Source organism: Cyprinodon tularosa, unplaced genomic scaffold (genome assembly GCF_016077235.1).
Source record: "Cyprinodon tularosa strain WSP-4 unplaced genomic scaffold, ASM1607723v1 ctg1486, whole genome shotgun sequence".
Classification (NCBI taxonomy): domain Eukaryota; kingdom Metazoa; phylum Chordata; class Actinopteri; order Cyprinodontiformes; family Cyprinodontidae; genus Cyprinodon; species Cyprinodon tularosa.
Window position 1 is genome coordinate 620 of NW_024038316.1, and position 21,207 is coordinate 21,826.

The 21,207-nt window shown below is 39.1% G+C and overlaps 1 protein-coding gene across 1 annotated transcript; it reads left to right on the plus strand.

The window, feature by feature from the left end:
• The first annotated feature begins 605 nt into the window (after nt 1-605).
• LOC119779502 (ATP-dependent translocase ABCB1-like) lies at nt 606-21,004 on the plus strand. The gene is made up of 19 exons (XM_038279160.1): nt 606-713; nt 2,146-2,256; nt 2,353-2,478; nt 5,547-5,750; nt 5,845-6,015; nt 6,139-6,300; nt 6,400-6,585; nt 6,751-6,897; nt 6,983-7,087; nt 7,644-7,721; nt 9,685-9,768; nt 9,861-10,064; nt 10,144-10,244; nt 10,322-10,462; nt 12,865-13,021; nt 13,113-13,310; nt 16,529-16,735; nt 18,483-18,629; nt 19,846-21,004. The coding sequence occupies exons 1-19, from the start codon at nt 633-635 to the stop codon at nt 20,050-20,052; spliced, it is 2,817 nt and encodes a 938-aa protein (XP_038135088.1). The 5' UTR covers nt 606-632; the 3' UTR covers nt 20,053-21,004.
• Nucleotides 21,005-21,207: the final 203 nt, after the last annotated feature.

Here is a 21,207-nt window from a genome sequence, read left to right on the forward strand (position 1 = left end):
AAAAATTAAAAATTACATCATAGGTAATACCATGTTATCAGTAAGAAACTTCAATATGTGGCATGGTACATTTTGGGTATCAGAAATGTCTGTGGACATTTGTTATTGGGGAGGAGAGTGTGGCATACAGAGCCATCAGTAGGTTAAAATATCCACCCCATAATCAAAAAAACATGTTAAATCTAATATAAATGTACCACTGTTATGTTCAAGTTGTGGTGAATTTATTTTCTAATAAGTACAGGTGATTTTGTTATGTTGAAATTAGTTATTGAACAGAAGTCACTGTCGACCCCTGACCAGCAGAGGGCGCGTTCGCCACACTGTGTGTTCTCGGTCATTCAGAGAATGAGGACACGTATAGACTGTGAAGCTGATATACGTGTGTGGCGAACTCTGATTCTAATATCAACATTTTTGGCTCTTTGCAGAAGAAAAATAAAGCGGAATTTCAAATTAAATGTGTAGTGGAGACAGCTTCATGCTGTACCACGCTACACTCACAGTAGGCAAACACACATTGTCGGCTTGATCTGTTTAGCTCAATTTAAGATTAAAGTAGTGTTTGCTAAATAAGAGCATTATTTCCTTTTTATTAGGTATTTTTTGTTGTGATCATTGGAGTGTTTGCAATGGGGCAAACGTCTCCCAACATTCAGACATTTGCTAGTGCCCGCGGAGCTGCCTATAAGGTGTACAACATCATCGATCATGTGAGTAATGCAACAAATATGAACTAACGCACACTTTTTGTCTGAAGGCGTGTTGTCAGATTTTATCACTGAATGTGCATTGCTGCACTTTGGCACACTGTGAGGTTCCTTTGAAGCAGCCAACTGCCAACTATAATGACTTGAAGGACTTTTCTCTAATTGGAGCCCCTGCTGCCTCAGAGAAGAACTGTGGGTCATTCAGTTGATGCTGCACAGTTGTTTTTTTGTGTAAATCCAATCCCATTTAGTGAATCCAGCTTATTTTCTACATCCACCCAGTGACTTTTAATGTAAATTGATAAACCATACTGTTATTTTTCAAATATTTTTCTTCAAGGCTAAAAAAATTATTATGAATTCATCTACAATAAGAAGCCCTGCAGGGCTCCATTTTAAAAAGCAGGTTAATCGACCTGTTGCTGTAGGAACATTCTCCCCAGTGCTAACATTGTTCAGTAAAATCGGCGACCTCTGTCTCCGCTCTCCTTCTAAATGTATATATTAACCTATGCTTTAATCCGAGCATCAATCTTCTTCCCCGCCATCTTCCATTCTTTTGCAGCTGTAGCGCTGTTTCTGTCTTTAAAAAACATTCTCCCTTTCTTTTTTTATTTTTCTTTTTTTATTTATAAATTAAAATTTCTAGTTCCAGTGGTGTGTTTAAGGTGAGCCTTAAAGGGGAAAATCTTTTTATTTTAAATTGGGTCCTTAATTTTATGAATCACTGTCCCCCAGACATCCGCGGTTATATTTTTTATATTTATATTTTTTTAAAACAAAGCAGAGTGTGTATGATGTCATCCACGCGTGCCAGCTACCATTCATTCATCCTGTCCACTGAACTGCTGCTAGTTTTACTCACATGCCTGGAAGATGTCTAGTGCTACTACCACAGATGATCTCGCTCTCGAAATGGAATTGAATGATTCAGATTTTTTAAAAAGGTGTTGAAATTAATCGGACGTCTTTTGATACATTCTTTTAATGCAGGGGATTTAAAAATCTATCAGTAGTTGGTTATTGTTATTTTATTGAACAGAGGTCATAGTCACTTAGACAAGAGACGACTCACCTAAGTAGGTCTTGAGGCTCTATTCTCCTCAGAAAATTACATATGTCAAAATATGATGTGATATGATTTATTCATGGTAATTAATTTGAATATTGCTTAAGCATCTAACTCAAAGAATTTCTTACAGAGAAAATTAGGGGAAATTTAATATGTGTCTAAGTCTTGACTGCATCAAGAAAAGCAGTCGAAAACACAAAGAACTGAGGAAATAAACATTTGGTCTCGCTAAACCTGCTCACTCTAACATGGAAGGCGAACAGCCTTCCTCCTAATGTTGGTTTGAAGTGTTTGTAGAAATATTTTAATCCTGATTTGGGCAAAGAAAACATTTTCACATTTCTGTTCTTTTTTTATCTGCAGAATCCAACTATCGACAGTTATTCAGAGACTGGGTTTAAGCCGGACCCGATCAAAGGAAACATAGAGTTCAGTAACATCCACTTTAGCTACCCGTCCAGGCCTGATGTCACGGTTGGTTCCACATCTACTGCTCTGTGGAAGAACTTCTACAGTAAATTTTTTTGTCAGTTTAAACTGGTTAACAGCTAACATTGGTGTCCTCCTCAGATATTAGACCAAATGTGCTTAAGTGTGAGCAGTGGACAGACCATGGCGTTGGTTGGTAGCAGTGGATGTGGTAAAAGCACTACGATCCAGCTGCTGCAGAGGTTCTACGATATTCAGGAAGGATCTGTAAGTAATGTTTTTATTGTAAACTATAGTGAATACTTTGTCAGTAAATTTGTGCTTTTGCAAATATAACTCAGAAAGATGTATATCAAATGTATAACAGGATCTAATGGCTTTTTGTTTAAAATAGAAAGCACTACCATTTTTACTGTTATTATCATTATTGTAATGTGTGATATTGACATATTTGTGCAGGTCGCCTTGTGAAGGAGCACGGAATAAATTTAGTGTTACTTTCTTCTTTCTTGCAAAATATTATGAGGTTTCCCTATTCTGCACTTTGTAGAGTAACACAAATGCACTCAAACAAGTTGATATAGTCAGTTAAATAGTTAGAAGTAAGACATTTTTTTTGTCCAGATATAGAGTAACCATACATGTAAAAGCCAGTAAATTAGAGTATTTAGAAAAACTTGATTTATTTCAGTAATTGCATTCAAAAGGTGTAACTTGTACATTATATTTATTCATTGCACACAGACTGATGCATTCAAATGTTTATTTCATTTAATTTTGATGATTTGAAGTGGCAACAAATGAAAATCCAAAATTCCGTGTGTCAAAATATAAATCATTTTTCAGAATATTCTAATTTACTGGCTTTTACCTGTATGTTTTTTTTAAAAGAAAATTATTCTAATTTTTTGGCACAAACGACCTTCCTTTATAAGTCAGCTGTGCATTTGTTTGTGAAACGCCATCAGCCTCAGCCCTAGTACTGTTCCAACTCACATGCACAAGAAGACCAAGAATGGACATAGTCCCCGGATGGGACATTATACTTCATTATACTTTTAAGCATCACTATATGGCCCATTTACTGATTAACCACATAATTAAGAAAAAAATTCCAATGTTGAGAGGACTGTGGCAACCAGAAAAGCTAACCGCAAAAAGGGCTAATTTTAGCCTGTCTGCAGCAGCCCTCTTCTCGACATAGCCATTTGTAAAGTACTGCTGCCTGTGATGGCTATTTTGTTGTTTTATTTGGCGAAATGTTCATTTGATTTGTGTATACCCGCCTGTTAATTATTATTCCACCACTAAATGGAAAGGGTAAGAATTTATTATTATGTAGAAACTATTAATAAGAGGAGGAGAAACGTCATGGCTCCAGACGAGCCGAGCGTGTGTTGACGTCACAAGAACGCATCTGTTCCAGTTGACTCATAGTCATGCTGCATGCTCCCGTTCTCCCCGGGTCCACATTTTACTGTGTTCTTGTGAAGAACATACTTGGCGAGGACACAAGCTCGGACTTGCGTTCTTGTGAATTGGAAAACGGCCTTTGTCTGCATTACCTTTATTCCACTGCTTTGGCTCTCTGTCTAATCTATAGAAATGTAATCTCTAAAACAATCTTTTACAATATTTTGCACAAATTGTGGGAAAAAAAAGGTGGCTTATATTCTGTTTGAGGAAAGTTTCTGCCTCAAGTGGAAGCGTTCTAGTATCTTGGTGAGAATGGAGCGGGAGATTGATAAACGGATCAGTGTAATGTGGACGCTGCACTGGTCTGTTGTGGTGAAGGGAGAGCTGAGCAAAAAGGAAAATTTCTTTGATTTACAGGACGGTCTATTTTCCTACACTCAACTATTATTCATGACCGATCCCAGACACAAGTGGCTGAAATGAACTTTTTCCACATGGTGGCTGGGTTCTCTCTTAGAGATAGGGTTCATTCAGAAGAGGCCAAGAGTAGCGTTGATTCTCCACATAAAAGGAGTCAGCTGAGTTGGCTCAGACATCTTTTTGAGAAGCCCCCGGGATGCCTGATTGGGAGGTGGCCTAGAGGAGGGACTATAGCCCCATTTACACTACCCTCTGAAAAGTGATCTTTGCCGAGCATGGATTACTTAATCGTGCCATGCTTGGTTCCTTACGTCCATTTACAGACCACCTTGCGCGATTCCTTGCCTTCTAGTGGCAATCTACAGTACTACTAAACAAATCCACATGGTGGCGCCTGTGACATTCAGGAAGTTATGTTTTGTTATCATTGTGATATTTCATTGTTTGTAGAGATTCAGGCGAAGAAGGCAGCCTTTGGTGAATTTACTTAACAACAGTCGGCTTTTGGGAAGTGGATACGACAAACGATAGTCCAATCAGGGCTAACAGAGGCAAAAAACAACAATGGATGTTGAGGCACATCACATTGCTAAGCAGAATCATCACTGGGAATGAGGGAGGTAAGCTAGTGTTTTAATGAATGTCTGAAATTTCATGATTATGTAGGCTGACGTAAGGAGATGACGCGGTCTGCTCATGCGCTCTTTGTTATCTGAGAACTGAGACACAACTGAACTGCGCTGATCCCTACTGATGAACTGGTACCAGTTTAGCGCAGTTTGGTTGTGTCTGGCTCGGTCCAGTTCAGTTTTGCGTGCTATTTATACTCAACAGTTATCTCGGGTTACCTTGCTCAGACCAATCTCAGCACGGTTTCAAAAGGTTAGTGTAAATGGGGATTATGTCTCTCAGCTGGCCTGGGAGCACCTCAGGCTTCCCCAAGCAGAGATGGAGGAAGTGTCTGCAGAGAGGAAAATCTGGGAGTCTGCTGAGACTGCTGCCCCCGCGACCCGGTCCCCGATGAAGCAAAAAAAAAAAACGACAATGCCGATTTTCACAATCTTTCTTTTCAAATTGCGTATATAAAATATGTAAAACCTTTACAGGCAGCGGAGTCTCATTGCTTTGACTACATCCAGTGGCAAGACATGAACCCCTAACTCTGCACAAACTTGTCCTGTGAATGCAGGCCACAGAAAATAAGATCAGAACAAGGTAGTTTGTTTGCATACCAGAAGTTACACTTTAAAATAAAGTGTGGATTGGTGTTTGGTTGAAATATATATTTTTTCCTGGGCAAGAATCTCCTTTTTGTATTGATGAGACCATAACAAACATTTCTTTTATAGAGAGTAAAAATATAATAAGTAGTGAAGAATACACATAAAAAAGTAACAGAAAATAATATTTTTTCTGAAAATTAAGTAAATCTAAGGAATTGCATATAAACCTTAACTCTATACCTCTTGTTCTGCATCTGCTGCTCTGAATCCATGCAGGTATCTATTGATGGCCATGACATCCGCTCTCTTAACGTGCGCTACCTCAGGGAACTGATAGGGGTGGTGAGCCAGGAGCCCATCCTTTTCGCCACCACCATCTCCGGGAACATCCGCTACGGCAGACCTGACGTGACACAAGAGGAGATTGAAACTGCTACCAAGGAGGCCAACGCTTACGACTTCATCATGAACCTTCCTGATGTAAACTCAGACTTTTGCTAGCATTTCAGCCACATTAGTAATTAACTAGAAATATTATTTTGGTCTAATGTGGTGATCTTACCATTCTGAGCAGAAATTTGAGACACTTGTTGGTGACAGAGGAACTCAGATGAGCGGAGGCCAGAAGCAGAGGATTGCAATTGCTAGAGCATTGGTCCGCAAGCCCAAAATCCTTTTATTGGATGAAGCAACGTCTGCACTGGATGCTGAGAGTGAGACCATTGTGCAAGCTGCGCTAGATAAGGTACGGTTCCAGGCAAAAGATGGAGTGACTGTTGAAAGTTCTATGGATATTTGTATCTTCCATATTAAAACAATGTTTGTACACCTGCATTTTTCCACAAATTAATACAACTGGGTTGCACAGGTGCGTCTGGGTCGTACCACTCTGGTTGTGGCTCACCGCCTCTCCACAATCAGAAATGCTGATGTGATTGCAGGCTTCCAGAAAGGTAAAGTTGTAGAACTGGGCACTCACAGTGAGTTGATGGACAAAAAAGGAGTCTACCACACGCTGGTCACCATGCAGGTATACATACATATGGATACATATGTCTCCAGATCGGGTGTTAGAAGGGCTGTCTTTTATAAATTAAACCCCCGTGGGTTCCGCTTTTCCTCTCTCCAGACCTTCCAGAAAGCGGAGGAGGGGGAAGATGAGGACGAGCTGTCAGCAGGTGAAAAAAGTCCCATTAAAGACATCATGGAGTCTCCTCTGCTGAGGAGGAAATCTACAAGAGGCTCTTCATTCGCTGCTTCGACTGGAGAGAAGGGAGAGAAAAAGCTAAAGGATGAGGAGGACAGTTTGGACGAGGTGTTGTTTTAGGTTACGTTTCTAGAGTAATATTTTATTTGTTGATTTGAAAAACGGGGAAAAAATTACAAATCTTTATGAAACTCTTGATGCTTAGAAGACATAAAAGCTCACACGTCGTCATGAATCCTTTCTCAAGATATTGCTCAAATTCTCTCCCTACAGGAAGAAGACGTCCCCATGGTGTCGTTGTTTAGGGTGCTGCTTCTAAATGCTTCTGAGTGGCCTTATATTTTAGTAGGGCTAATTTGTGCCATCATAAATGGAGCGATGCAACCTATCTTTGCCGTCCTCTTCTCCAAGATTATCACTGTAAGTCACTGCCAGCCCTGTTATCAATTCTGGATATGCCTTCTGGAGGGTTAATAACAAACTGGTTGTATTAATCTCCTCTCAGGTGTTTGTGGAGACAGATCAGGACCTTGTCAGAAAAAGAGCCAACTTCTTTTCTCTCATGTTCGTTGTAATGGGAGTCGTTTCCCTTTTCACCATGTTTCTACAGGTAGGCACACACTTTTGATCTCACTGGGCACAAGCGATATTAGCCAATAAGATCAACTACGTTCTGGAAAGAAGACCTGTATTTGTATTGGAGCCAATAATAAGCCTGTAGCGATATGAACAGCTTAAAGGAAATGTCACTTACAAAAGTAAGACTACAGAATGTGACGTAATATGCTGGGCAGAAACAATAATAGTTATATATATAATAGTTTAAACAGATTAAAGTATGCTTATTGTAATATTAAAATGTTTCTACTTGTTTTAGTTCTATTAGGAAATGCTTCCAGCCTGAGTAGAAAGGTTGTATCTCAGACATAAAGGAAGCAGGGACACAGCCAGCTAATCTGTAAACATAATCCACATTCTGGCACTTCGAAAGCAAACTAACTATTGTTACCGTAACCCTGATCCAAGGTGTCACAATACGTTAAGGCTTCTCCATGGTGTCACTTTTGAAAGCTTAATACATTACAGAGCTGCCAATGATTCATTAATGCATATGACACACATCCTGCTAATATCTGTTTGGTTTTGTTTCCTGTTCTTTTTCTTAGGGATTCTGTTTTGGAAAATCTGGAGAAGTTCTCACCTTGAAGCTGAGGCTGGGGGCCTTCAAGGCCATGATGAGACAGGTGTGTGCACAAGCTGAACTGAGGCGATAATCCCTCATTGTTTCTGACAGCCTAAATAAGTGTACAGCAGACTTAGCATAACTTAAGGACCAGAGTTGTTTACTGGAGTAACTTGCAGGATTCATTTGTCTCGCATTAACGGCTAGCTGGTTTTCTAAAACTAATAATGCTGGGTCTGCAGAGATTTACTACTAAACTCATTCAGAGCTCTGACTTATCCCACTTTCCTACGTGTCATTTCTGTCCTGTAAGTTTGGCTAAATCAGGTTAAACTTGTTGTATCTTGAGATGCAGGAATGATGGATCTACTCTTCTTGTTTTATTTAAACTAAATCATAATATTTTTTTTTACTTTAAAACTAACGGCCATCAACATAGGAATCGGGAGATATTTTCTGTTTTTAGTGTTTCCTTTTTGTGTGTTTAGTTTAACCAAGATTATAAATACAGCCCTGAAATATTGCAACGTTTGGATGAACCATGTATTTATGCTAGCTCTCTGTTAACTGTAAAAAGTTTTCAGGCATTTTATTGCAACAATGTTTTTTATTTCAGGGGGATAATAAATTTTTTATTAAATACATATTTTAAATTAAAGATGATCAGAGAATTTAGTAGTCTCATCAAACAGTCCTATATCTCTTGTCAACTACCTAAAATGGGAGAAAAGCCATTCAGGTAACACAGTTAACCATTTTATAAGTTAAGAAATCTCTATAAATAATTGGTTGCTATCTTCACCGCTTAGTATGGTTGATCCAGAGACTGAAGTGAGACGCTTAGGCACAGCATCTTCAGGTTTTATACTCATGCTTTTTCCCCCCCCTTGTACCTAATGTTATGGCCGATTCTAGGTAGGCATGTATGACTCAGACGGCAAACAAACAACCCCACCCAAAATGTACAAGTAGAAAACAAAGCTGTTTCCAAAATCTTAAAAGCCTTTCCATGAGACAGTGACAGTAATATCTTTCCAATAGTTTTTCACAGTCAATTGATCCCAGTGATCAATTTCTCATTTGAATTGAGAAAGCTTCCTGGAGGGGAAGCAAAACGTCTTCAAACCTTTGAAACCAAGTCCAGTGGATTGTTTTTTTAAACTTGTACGGAATAGGAATCAAAATGAAATCATTTATTTTTTCCTCTTGCAAATCACAAGTCAGTCAGTTAAGGGAAAATGAGCAGATTTCCATCTATAGCTCATTGGTTGGTGTTTCTCAACTTTTATTTGATGATAATTCTTACTACGGAGGCTTCTCTATTTCATGTGTTTGTCATTCCTCTTTGGAGCAACTACTAGAAGGAAACATTTGGCAATTCACAGGGGTTACGAGATATAATGGCTATAGATCAGGTATTAGCTTAAATGGTCTTTTTAATTCATGGGAATCCTTCCTGATGGCCTTCCCAGCTCTTGTTTGTTTAAACCTGTAGCAGTAAATAATGACCAGAAGCTCTTATCTGAATCCCCAGAGAAAGGCTTGGTTATGAACTGTGGGTCCTACTTAAATCTGAGAGGAGAAAGAAAATGCAGCAGAAACCAAGATTGAGACCCAGCCTTTATTATTTAGCTTTTAGCATCACAACAACTAGAGCAGAATGGAAAGAAGGTCAAATTTAGGCTTTTTCATAGCTTCTCTCATGGACCCGTTGATTCTAATGTTGTTTTTACCTTCCTGTCTATTGGCTTACAGGAGGGGCCTGATGGTCAAATACCTCAGAGTTAGACTTTTTTGTCTGGAAGTTTCTCATGTTGGATCACTGTGAACCAAATCATTTATATTCAAGCTGGACATTCCTCTAGATAAACTGTCTGGGTCAAGCTGACAGAAACTAAACATTATGTGCTGCTTCTTACCTAACCTGTTGAAGATGTATTCTCACCTCATTGTCTTTTTTTTTTTTATGCATTTTTATTATTTACAACATTTACTGTTTTTAAATGTTAATTGTTGTCCTGAAGGATCTTGGGTGGTTTGATAACCCCAAAAACAGTGTTGGGGCGCTCACTACAAGACTGGCTACAGATGCAGCCCAAGTTCAGGGGGTGAGTTCAAATGGTTGAACTAATGTTCCGCAGAAGGTTGTAGCAGTGATCCAGCAGCTGAAATCGCTGATCTTACTTTCCGTATCCTTCAGGCCTCAGGTGTACGCCTGGCGACATTCGCCCAGAACTTTGCCAACCTCGGCACCGGTGTGATCCTGGCGTTTGTGTACGGCTGGGAGCTGACTCTGCTGATTCTGGCCGTGGTGCCTGTCATTGCTCTGGCCGGAGCCGTGCAGATGAAAATGCTCACCGGGCACGCAGCGGAAGACAAGAAGGAGCTCGAGAAGGCTGGAAAGGTGGCGAATCACCCTCTGGAAATGTTACTACAGACCCTTGTTTTTTTAGGCTAATTTTTTTTTAATGCTCTCTCTTTAGATTGCAACAGAGGCTATAGAAAACATACGCACCGTTGCCTCTCTCACAAGAGAACCAAAGTTTGAGTCCTTGTATCAGGAAAATCTGGTAGTTCCCTATAAGTATGTGCAGATATTCAATCAAATGTGATTTAGCTGAAGGCTAATTATCAAGAAGTTAACTTTTCCCCTTTACGCAGGAACTCCCAGAAAAAGGCCCATGTGTACGGCTTTACCTTCTCCTTCTCCCAGGCTATGATCTACTTTGCCTATGCAGCTTGTTTCCGTTTTGGAGCCTGGCTCATCATTGAAGGAAGGATGGATGTGGAGGGAGTATTCCTGTGAGTATTGTCCTATCTTCTGGGCAGATGTTCAGCAGTCGGTTTAGGATCAGAAAAATGTAAACCTGATAACATCTCAGGTAAACATTCTTGCCCTCACTAGAGAACTTTTTATTGCGTTAATGATTACACCTGTTCATGTGGTGATTCACTCTACATATAAGCATGTGTTGGGATCATACAGTTATCGATAATTTACTGCAAGAAATAGTTATGGCTCCCATTTATATTGTACCTGTTATCTTAAGCAGAGTCTGAAGTCCACAGAACAGTCTGAACACATAGAACTGCATAAATATTCCCTCCTATTGCTTTGGCACCTCTGAAGCAAACATGGAGATTATAAAAAATAAAACAGCTTTTTAGAAAACTTTTTGAGTGAGAAGATGCATGTAGCTAAAATAAGGCCCTTGTATTTGCTATTTTCTTTAAAGATATGATTTATTACTTTGTGAATAATACTAAATAAATATGACTATTTTTTTTGCTTGAGTTAAGCAGTGTTTATCAAAAATATTAGATTTGGCAACATTACATATATATATGCGAAATCTTAATATCAAAGGCTGCGAGTGCTATGTTTTCAAAGATTTTGCAAAGCATGGTTAAGGGAGGAGAGTGGTTCTGTGTCCCACAGGGAGACACTTGGCAAGAAAGATGTTGTTCTAAAAGTCCTGTAGTTTCCGCACTATAAGGCGCACCTAAAAGCCTTACATTTTCTCCAAAACCATCAGCGTGCCTTATAATTCCGGCATGCCCTATGTACAAATCAAGATTAAGCTTCTTCAGGTCTGGTAACTGACGTCTCCATTCTCTCCCGTAGAAGAAGTAGCACCTGGCGCATACTTGGAATTTTCATTTTAATTTGTGTGTGTTAAGAGCCCCTAATGGCTTATTTCAAGAGATAGGCGTATGACGTAGAGTTTAGACTTAGTGCTATCAGTTGCCCAGTAAAACATGGGAATAGAGCAGAAGCTTGAGAATTAAACATTAATGAATCAATGGTGAAGAAGTGTAGGAAGCAAGAAGATGATCTGTGCCAGGTAAAGAAGACTGAAACGAATTTCCGAAGGAACAAAGCAAGATGGATACAGTTAGAGGACAAACTCGAAAAGTGGGTTATTGAACAGAGCAGCAAGTAGAAGTGTCTCAACAGTCACTATTTAGCACGCAAACTTAACAATGACTTTAAGAGGCGGTCCTTCTTGGTGCTTGCGGTTTATGAAATGACGTAATCTGTCCATTCGCTCATGAACTGCTGTTTTGTAGCAACGGCCAAAAGACTACCAAGAAAAGCTGGCCTCTTTCCGTGCATACTGCAAAAAGATTTGTGAAAAAAGATTAGACAAGAGCACATCATCAACATGGATGAGGTTCCACTGTGGATAAAACAGGAGCACGTACAGTGAATGTTCGCAACACAGGGAATGAAAAGTCATCCTTTACCGTATTTCTTGCCCACCAAGCTAACTCCGCAGGGATGGATGGATGAAGAGAAGATGAGTAAGTGGTTGAGAGAAATTTACGTTGGGAGACAGGGTGGCTTTTTTCACACAGCTCCGTCCCTTTTGATCTACAACTCGATGCGCTCCCATATCACCGATGGTGTCAGAAAAACAAGTGAAGTCCACTAATTCAATGCTTGGTGTCATCCCGGGTGGATTGATAAAATAACTCCAGCCGCTAGATATTGGTGTCCACATGGCATTTAAAGCTAGACTGTTAACTGCTTGGGAGCAGCGGATGTAGAAGGCGAACACACGTTCACCGAGACAGGGAGACAGTGTAGGTTTACAGCTTAAGAAGGTTGGTCATATTGTAAATACCATAATACAGTATATTAAAGTTTGACTTGCATATCTGTCTGTTATATTGACATTCTCTTTAGCGCAGCTGCATCTAGTGGATGTATAGCCCAACTCTACTGTAGCTTCTATTCTATGTGTCTTTTCAATTCATTGAAGGTGCGCCTTATAAATTTGGTGCGGCTTATAGTGTGAATAATACGGTAGCAATAAAAAGTTTGCTAATAAAGGGTTTCCCAAATATTTCAGCCTTTGAATCCCAAAACAAACAATGCAGTAGAACTAGGCTAACCCCTAAAAATATATTTAATTACGAGTAATAATGTCACTAAAAAAAATAAATTACATTGAATTCTTCATTATTTTATGTGTTTTTAATATAATGATACATTTAATTATTTGATTGTGCATTTTGCTATTTAATGGCATTAAACCACATATTAGGAAAATAAAATAAATACGACATCCTATTCACCTGGAAAAGTTCTAGAGGTGTGAATATTTTTTTGGGACCCCTTATAAACTGTTAATATGGCTAAACTTACAGTTTTGTTCATCAGAAATCTAATAAGTATTTGTTTTTTGTTTTTCTGTCAGTGTGATTTCTGCCGTTCTGTTCGGAGCCATGGCGGTCGGAGAAGCCAACTCTTATGCTCCAAACTACGCCAAGGCCAAAATGTCTGCTTCCCACCTCATGATGCTGTTGAACAAAGAGGCAGAGATTGACAACCTTTCAGAGCAGGGAGAGTCACCGGTATGGCACCAAGCAACACTCACCTTCTACACAGTACAAGAAGGTCTTTCTGCAAAGTCATTGTTATGCAACACCTCTTTCTGATCTAAAGGATACATTTGAGGGTAACGTGACCTTCGATATGGTGAAGTTTAACTATCCTACACGGCCAGACGTGCCCGTCCTGCAAGGCCTGAATCTGAGTGTGAAGAAAGGAGAGACTCTGGCCCTTGTTGGGAGCAGCGGCTGTGGAAAGAGCACCACCATCCAGCTGCTGGAGAGGTTCTACGACCCCAGAGAGGGCCGAGTGGTAAGGAGGAGGAACACACACCTCAATATGAGAGCTCCCTGCCCTTCCAGTCTGATAGTTAATGTTTGACTGAACCATAAACAACAGTTCATGGCGCATAAAGACATCGCAGAGTTAATTCACCAGGCAAACTTTGATCTAGGATTAAAACCATTTATTGAATCTCAGAGAGAGAGAGAGAGAGAGCATTTATTATCATGTTCTGGTGTCTGGCTTTATCACAAACCTTAATATGAAGCTTTCTTTTCTCTGTTTATAATACAGATAATCTAAAATAAAATATAAATGTACAGAAGATTTTTAAGTTATATAGCGTCATCCCTTTTAGTTGAGTGTTGTGATTTTATGTTCAATTCTATTCCCAGCCTGTTGGGAATTTATATTTCTGATACTTTAACACTAGATGTCCCGGAGAATTCCAGTTTTCCTGTAAGCCCCCCTCCCCTCTTCAAGTTTGCGTATTCACTCTACATTGCTAACTGTCCCTAATGTAATGCAAATAACCTGTGATATGACCAGCCCTTCTACATGAGACTGGATAAGCCTGAAACAAACTGGCCTTAGAACAAGAGCATAATCCAAACACTTTTCATTACCTGCCCCAGCAACATCAGACCTTCTAGCAGGAATATCTTGATAAGTGATATCTAAATTTTTTATTTAGGCAAAGCTATTGAACAACCAGATATCATACGGATCCTAGTTCCTGAGCTGAGAACAGGTCATAACCATTCTTTTCCAACAAGGCAAGGCAGAACCTATTTATATTGTCCATTCACCAACAGACTCATTTATATTGCAAAGCTCACTATGTAAAAGAAACATAGAGAACAATTGTGTTTTGTCTTGTCTCACCTTTTCATGTCATTCAACATTCAGCTTAGAGAATGACAAACAGTATGATTTCAGTATAGCAGTAACATTTATTTCACCCAAGGAAAAGCACTACATATGAAGCTACGTACAATTGTCCCATTTAGCAGTTTTCACAAACCCAAGATGAGTCCTTCCTGCATTTTTGACAGTTATACTTCGTTCAGTGCTGTGGTTCCTGTTGCAGAGATTGCACACCTGGCCTGCTTATAATAACAATGAAAAATATCTAAAAAATAGAGTTTAGCACATTTTCCCAAAGTAAGAGTTGTAGTATGAACTAGATGATGTTATCTATGTGCTACAAGTTTTGTGGCACTACAATGATCTATAGTGTAATTATTTGCTATTATATGCTTATAATAACAATGAATAAATCTGCAAAAATACTGATTGGCCTATCTTCCCCAAGTAAGAAAGAAAAGAATGTTAGAACTGTAAATATACAGTCATATGTTTATATAACTATTTTTAAAATGTATTTATTACTGTTTTCAAGGCTGCACTTTAAAATATGTAATTCTCTAGAGCTGTTTTAAACAAAATTACTTTTTGTTTACACTTGTGTATACAAAATGACAAAATAAATCTGTCTAAGTCATAAGTAATTATTGGCTTTTATATTCTTATAATAACAATGAAAAATCAAAACAAAAATAGAGTTAAGCACATTTTCCCAAAGTAAGAGTTGTAGTCTGAACTAGATTAGGTTATCTATGTGTGCTACAAGTTTGGTGGCACTACAATGATCTATAGTGTAATTATTGGCTATTATATGCTTATAATAAAAAAGACAAAATCTCCAAATATACATTTTGGCCTACCTTCCCAAAGTAAGACTTGTAGTATGACCCATGTCATGTATTTATCCGGGTTTTATTTCAATAACGAGGAGACGGGTAGTATGGTGGTTGCGGTCCGCTTTACTGAATAGAACTGGCAGGATACAGGAAAAACAATCCCCTACGTAACATGGGGGTACGGTGGCCGCCGAGGCACAAACATAGCAACAGTGAAACCCGATTTAATATCTAACATTTCCTCCTCCCATATTCAGTAAGACTAACCCCCGAATAAGATAACGTACCCCAACAGGGGGTATAACCTAACTTCAAAATTTCCAATCGACAAGAAAAAAAAGGATATGAAAATCCATCAACTACAAGTTCAGGCGGTCAGGAGGCCGTCGCTCCCGCGTGGGATACCGGTGAGGATGGTGGGTCACCGGAGACGACGGTGGCGCTGAATCCGTCGTCAATGGGGGCTGGGGAACCTGGTCTGTGACGTTGTCCTCTTGAAGTGTGGTTGACAGGGTGTCCGGGGCGGCCTGGTCCTCCACCGCGTCTGCCCGGTCGGAGATATCTTGCGGGGAGGAACCCATTGGATCCGGGGCAGGGCCCCTGCTGGCCAGCAGTTGGTCCGTATGACGACGCCACACTAAGTCATCGTTGGTGCGTACTTGGTATGACAGTGGCCCGGTAATGGCCACTACCTTCGCTGGCACCCACCTGGGACCCCTTAGGTAATTGCAAGCTAGGACCGGGTCACCAATGTGAAAAGACCCTGGTGTGCCTGGTGTACCATGTTGAGTGCTTGGGCACCCTCCACTCGGGAGCAACATAACAATAGATTACTTCTATTTTCTCAGTGGTGCTCGGCCTGAAATAAGGACCCAGTTTCCTGTCCAGTGCCTACTATTGAGAAGTTTCTCCAGTCTCTGCTTGATAGGGGTCGTTCTCCTTCAACCCTTAAGGCATATGTGGCAGCACTCTAACATCATGCATCTGTTGATGACCGTCCGGTGGGGGACTGGAGTCTGGTCTCTCTTTGTCTGTGAGGTGCTCATAGTTGGCGCCTGCTGCTCTCTCCTCAAGTGCCTGACTGGGATCTGCCTTTGGTTTTCAACACTTTGTGCTGTTCACCTTTCAAGCCCTTGGTGCAGTGGAGCTCAAGTGGCTCTCATATAAGACTGCCTTTTTGTTAGCCATTGTCTCAACTAGGAGGGCTTTGGATCTACATGACATTTCTGTCAGTCTCTCATGTTGTGTAATCTTATTACCTTTTGGCCCAACTGTGCGTTTGTGGCCAAGGTGTTGCCCCATTCACATTGTAACCAGCCATGAGGTTGGCCTGGTTTCAAACACAGTCTGGCATGACTGAGGAAGGCTCTGAATTGTTTTGTCCTGTAATGGCACTGGAGGCATAATATATTGCTGCCACTACAACTGTAAGGTGCACAGACCAGCTTTTTGTGTGCTCGTCATGATACTATATACTCTAACAAGATTCCCAGGAGTTTTAGCCTCAGTTTGATCACTTAATTTGGGACATGCTTTATCCTCCAGGTGATGGACAGCATTGATGTGAAACAGCTGAACATCCACTGGCTCAGATCTCAGATTGGCATCATGTCCCAGGAACCGGTGCTCTTCAACTGCACGCTGGCGGAAAACATCGCCTATGGCGACAACAGCCGCAAGGTGACCATGGAGGAGATAGAGGCAGCTGCAAAATCTGCCAACATTCACAGCTTTATAGATGAATTGCCTCAGGTAAATGCACACACATCACACAGAACATCTGGGTTATTATCCTGTCATATCTCCTCTATTTCAGGTCAGGTTCGTCTCCTTCAGCAAATGTTGGAGCACATTCTTTGTTTAGCTTGTTGAGGAAGAAAGATGAGGTACCTAATGTAGCATCATGTCACCAAAAATCTCATATTGAAAATATTCCGATTTTCAGAAACCTTTTATAAATATGTACGCCATGATATTTTATATGGGGATATCTATCCTAAAAGGTCATCTTTACATATTTGAATTATCGAATTTACACCAGATAAGCTTATTTCAGCTAGATTTTCTTTTCTTGGTGATAAATAAAACATTTTGTGTGGGTTTTTTTTTTATAATTTAAGCAGCTTAAAACAAAATTATGTATGCAGCAAATTCTAATTTTAGTATTTATCACCAGAAAGTATAAAAATGTTCTAGCTGAGAGATATTTTTTTTTTGATAGCATATCTTATAGACTGTTTATAATTCATACAAACATAATATATTGGATGTTTTTGCCTACTATTTATATGGTTAAGGAGGACAAGAATCAACACTTCTGATAAACCAAACCAGTCCACAGAAAAACATTTTCCAACTTATTCTTATCACCCATGATGTTATTACTGGCAGTGTTTAAAGTTGATTAAATATTTAAATAAAGTTGATTTTATATTTTGATGTGATGCTATATTTCTGCAGGACTTGAATCCAGGTTTCATCTTGAATTGAATATTTACAAGTGAACAGTTATATTCAATAGATTACAATATTATTGAAAAGCATAATTTCACTCACTCAATGGAGTCAGTGAAATCAACTATATAAATTATGTTTTCAAGCCTTTTATTTCTGTTAAATATGATTTCATGCTTACAGCTACTAAAAAAACATTTCATAATATTAAACCGGAACAGTTAAATTAATGATATAAGAGTTTTTCATTTCATATGCAGAAATGTCATCCTAAATGAAAAGTATATAATCAAAGAAAATGTGTGCAGGTTTATATACCTTTAACCTGACAAGCCTCTTTGGGATTGTGAAAGAGCATCACTGTTCCAAATTAGAGGGACAATATTGGAATGGTCTGGGGCAAAGGTTACTTCCTGCATGGTTATCTAAACAGCTTTTGAAACAACTTCAAACAATAGACTCTTGATAGCTTTTCTCAGATTTTTTTTCTAAAAATTTTAAGGCTGCAAGAAAACGTCTGAGGTAATCTTAAGCAGTTTTTATCAAGCAGTTACCTTTATGAGGTTTAAAAGGTCTTTGGTCATCCAGATAAAATGTCTGTGATGACTCGCAACGTTTAAAAGTAATGGTTTATGCTTTAACTACAATTAACCATGTATGACTTATGCAGTTTTGATTATATCTTCTCAGATTCAAAAATATCTTAACATTTTTTACAGATATTTTAAACTTTAATATTTATACTCATTGAGCTCACCTATTTATTGCAACATGATTTGTAATGTAGGTTCTGTAACCAAAAAATGGACAACCATTTAGCAGCTGTTTTCTCACTCGGCTTCAGGCTCAGTTTAAAGTTTTCTATAATTGGAACAAAATATCCCAAGTGAAGGAAACCCTCCTGGAAAACAGGCAATGACTCACCCAAAACATAAATATCCTGCAAACATAAGACTTGATTACAGGAAACTGCTTCCACAAATATGTAATGCTACTATAAAATCTCTGTTTCTGACTCTTTTTGTCCTCTTTTCTGCTTGAGCAGAAATACAACACTCAGGCGGGCGATAAGGGAACGCAGTTGTCTGGTGGTCAGAAGCAGCGAATAGCCATCGCCAGGGCCATCCTCCGCAACCCTAAAGTGTTGCTGCTGGATGAGGCTACCTCTGCTTTGGACACAGAGAGTGAGAAGGTTTGTCTTTCTATTCCATCACTAAAGCTTTGATTACTAAATGATCTTCAAGCAACTGCAAAATCAATCACTTCCTAGAAAGGATGGTGGGCACACAGTGCCATGAAGCCCAATAAAGAATGTTAATAACTGCAGGAAAAATTATATATGTATATATAGTTGGGTGGGACCTTAAAGGGTTCCATATGCTACTATTGGTTATCTAAAGAGTACATTTCTCATATCATAACTATAGTAAATGCAGATTCAGCAGTTATATCAGTGGTTTGACACAAGAATGACAAAGGAAAGGAAATATAGTACGAACAACAAACGCATCGGGAAACAGACTTACTAAGAAACACTAGTTGGTAATAAGGTAAGGTCAATATTTTATTTCATGGTACTAACATTTATGGCAAAACTGGTTTACCGAATCCTAGTCTATGTAAAGAAGAAGTAGAGCATAAGCAGTTGTATTCTCTAAAGAATCAGCCATAATGTTGAGCTTCAGGTCAATCAGCACACAGTCCAGTTTGTCCTAAAGGATAATAGAAAATATTCATTTTGGCTTTATTAGTTATTCCCAAAAGGTGTTTTATCAAAGGAAACACAACTGATTAACTCAGAGTTGCACTTTACTACTTCTGAGTAAGCTTGTGGCGACAGTGGACAAGAACGGCTAATATTTAATGGGGAAAGCCCTGAAGCAGAACCAGACTCGTTGAGAGAGGCCATTTTTAATGGCCTGATGGGGCCAAGAAACTTTCAGATCATTCGTTTATTCTGAGTAGCCTGCCAGCATAGAAAGAGCCAGGGCATCATTCTTTATCTGTCTGATGCTAGAAATATCTTTAATAGAAGAGATCTGATACAGATGAAAGCATCTTGGGGCAGTGCATAATACTGTCTTGTATATTACCTACTAAATGTATTTGGGTGGCCTATATGAAGACGGCTAGCGCTTATTGCTTGATGAAATGCTGCAAGTTTCAGTCCTCGTCTACCTCAATGACCCTTGTCTTAGAAAGACACACATCATCTCGAGATCAACTTGGAGGAAATGATCTGTAGCCGGAGCGAGCATTCAAGCAGGTGTACCATCTATAAAACTTATTTAAAAAAAAAAATAAATAAACTTTGCATGCAAAAGTACTTCCCATGTCTTGCTGGTTTAGTTCATAAATGGAAATTGGTTTTACTAGAGCATGTTGATGATTTCCTCGTCTCTCTGCAGGTGGTGCAGGACGCCCTGGACCAGGCCAGCAAAGGCAGAACGTGCATCATCGTGGCGCATCGTCTGTCTACTATCCGGAACGCCGACCGCATTGCCGTCTTCCAGAGAGGCGTGGTGGTTGAACAGGGGACGCATCATCAGCTGCTAGCAAAGAAGGGAGTCTACCATATGCTGGTCACTACACAGCTGGGCCACGGGACAGAGTGAGGGGACGGTGGGAGTCACTATTTGTCCTGTTGAGGGATTTAAAGGAACTTAGAGGAGCACTTTCTGCCTTCTTTTAGGTTGTTTTACATTAATGCACTTTCACTGATTTATGCTCAATGATTTCAGTGAAACAACTGGGACTGAAAAAGATGGCTATGCCTCGTTAGTTACACTGTTTTAAGTTTAACTGCTGTTATTTGCTGCTGTCACCTTATAAAACTTTTTGAAAACAAAAATATTTTCCTTGAGAAAGTAGAAAAACTGGATTGTATTTGTCCGTTTCTTAGAAGAAATGTTGAAGACTCACATTTCATTTTCTTTTAAGCATGACATCAGTTTATCTATCAGATTAACTAAAATGGTGCTCATAAAACAACTATGATTGATCTGATTCAATAAACTTGTGAAATTATAGATTTAAAGCAGATTTGATTTGCAATAAATGTCCAGATTTGGTTTAAATCTGGTCTTTATCATAGATCCCCTAACTCTCATATGATTAGCTTTATTTTTTATGTCAAATCTACCATTTGCTTTAATGTAAGCCTCATACCTCTATGCTTACCTGCAAACTGTGGCACATTTTTAAACTTTAAGATATTGATCACCACACATTGCTCTTTAAAAAAACAAGTCTGGCATATAATTTACCATGTAAAGCTGTGGATCTCCAAATTGGGGCTGAGGCCCCTTTTGTGGTTCTTGAGATGCTCTCCAGACATCAGATATGTAAAAATGCTTGTTTATAGCAGATGTCATAATGAAAAGTGTTGGATTGACATAACTGACATAATTGTGGAGAAAGCAGAATACATTATTCCTTCCTTAAACTTCCACAATGCCAGCATCTGTTTACTTCAGCAGTCTTTGTTTAGCAGGTTAATAGATTGAGGGACACTCCTGTTTGAATGCTTTTAATCTGGTTGACTCAGGTGTCATATAAACTGATCAGGAAATAAGACTGAAAATTATTTTGTTTAAAAATAAAGTTAAATAAGAGTAACAGCCAATAAGAAATCCTACATTCTGCACTGAAACTGTTTTGTTCTGTTTAAAGATTCAGAGTTTTTTTGTAAGGCCTAAATGAGTTAGTTCATTTAATGATGGATGGATTGACTTTATGCAGATTCTGATCTGCAATGTGTGACTTATAAA

Coding starts and splice junctions, on each gene's coding strand:
- LOC119779502 (XM_038279160.1), top strand. CDS start 633: ATGGGGCAAACGTCTCCCAACATTCAGACATTTGCTAGTGCCCGCGGA. Junction 6,586..6,750: donor AGGAGGACAGTTTGGACGAG/GTGTTGTTTTAG, acceptor CTCTCCCTACAG/GAAGAAGACGTCCCCATGGT. Junction 9,769..9,860: donor ATGCAGCCCAAGTTCAGGGG/GTGAGTTCAAAT, acceptor CGTATCCTTCAG/GCCTCAGGTGTACGCCTGGC.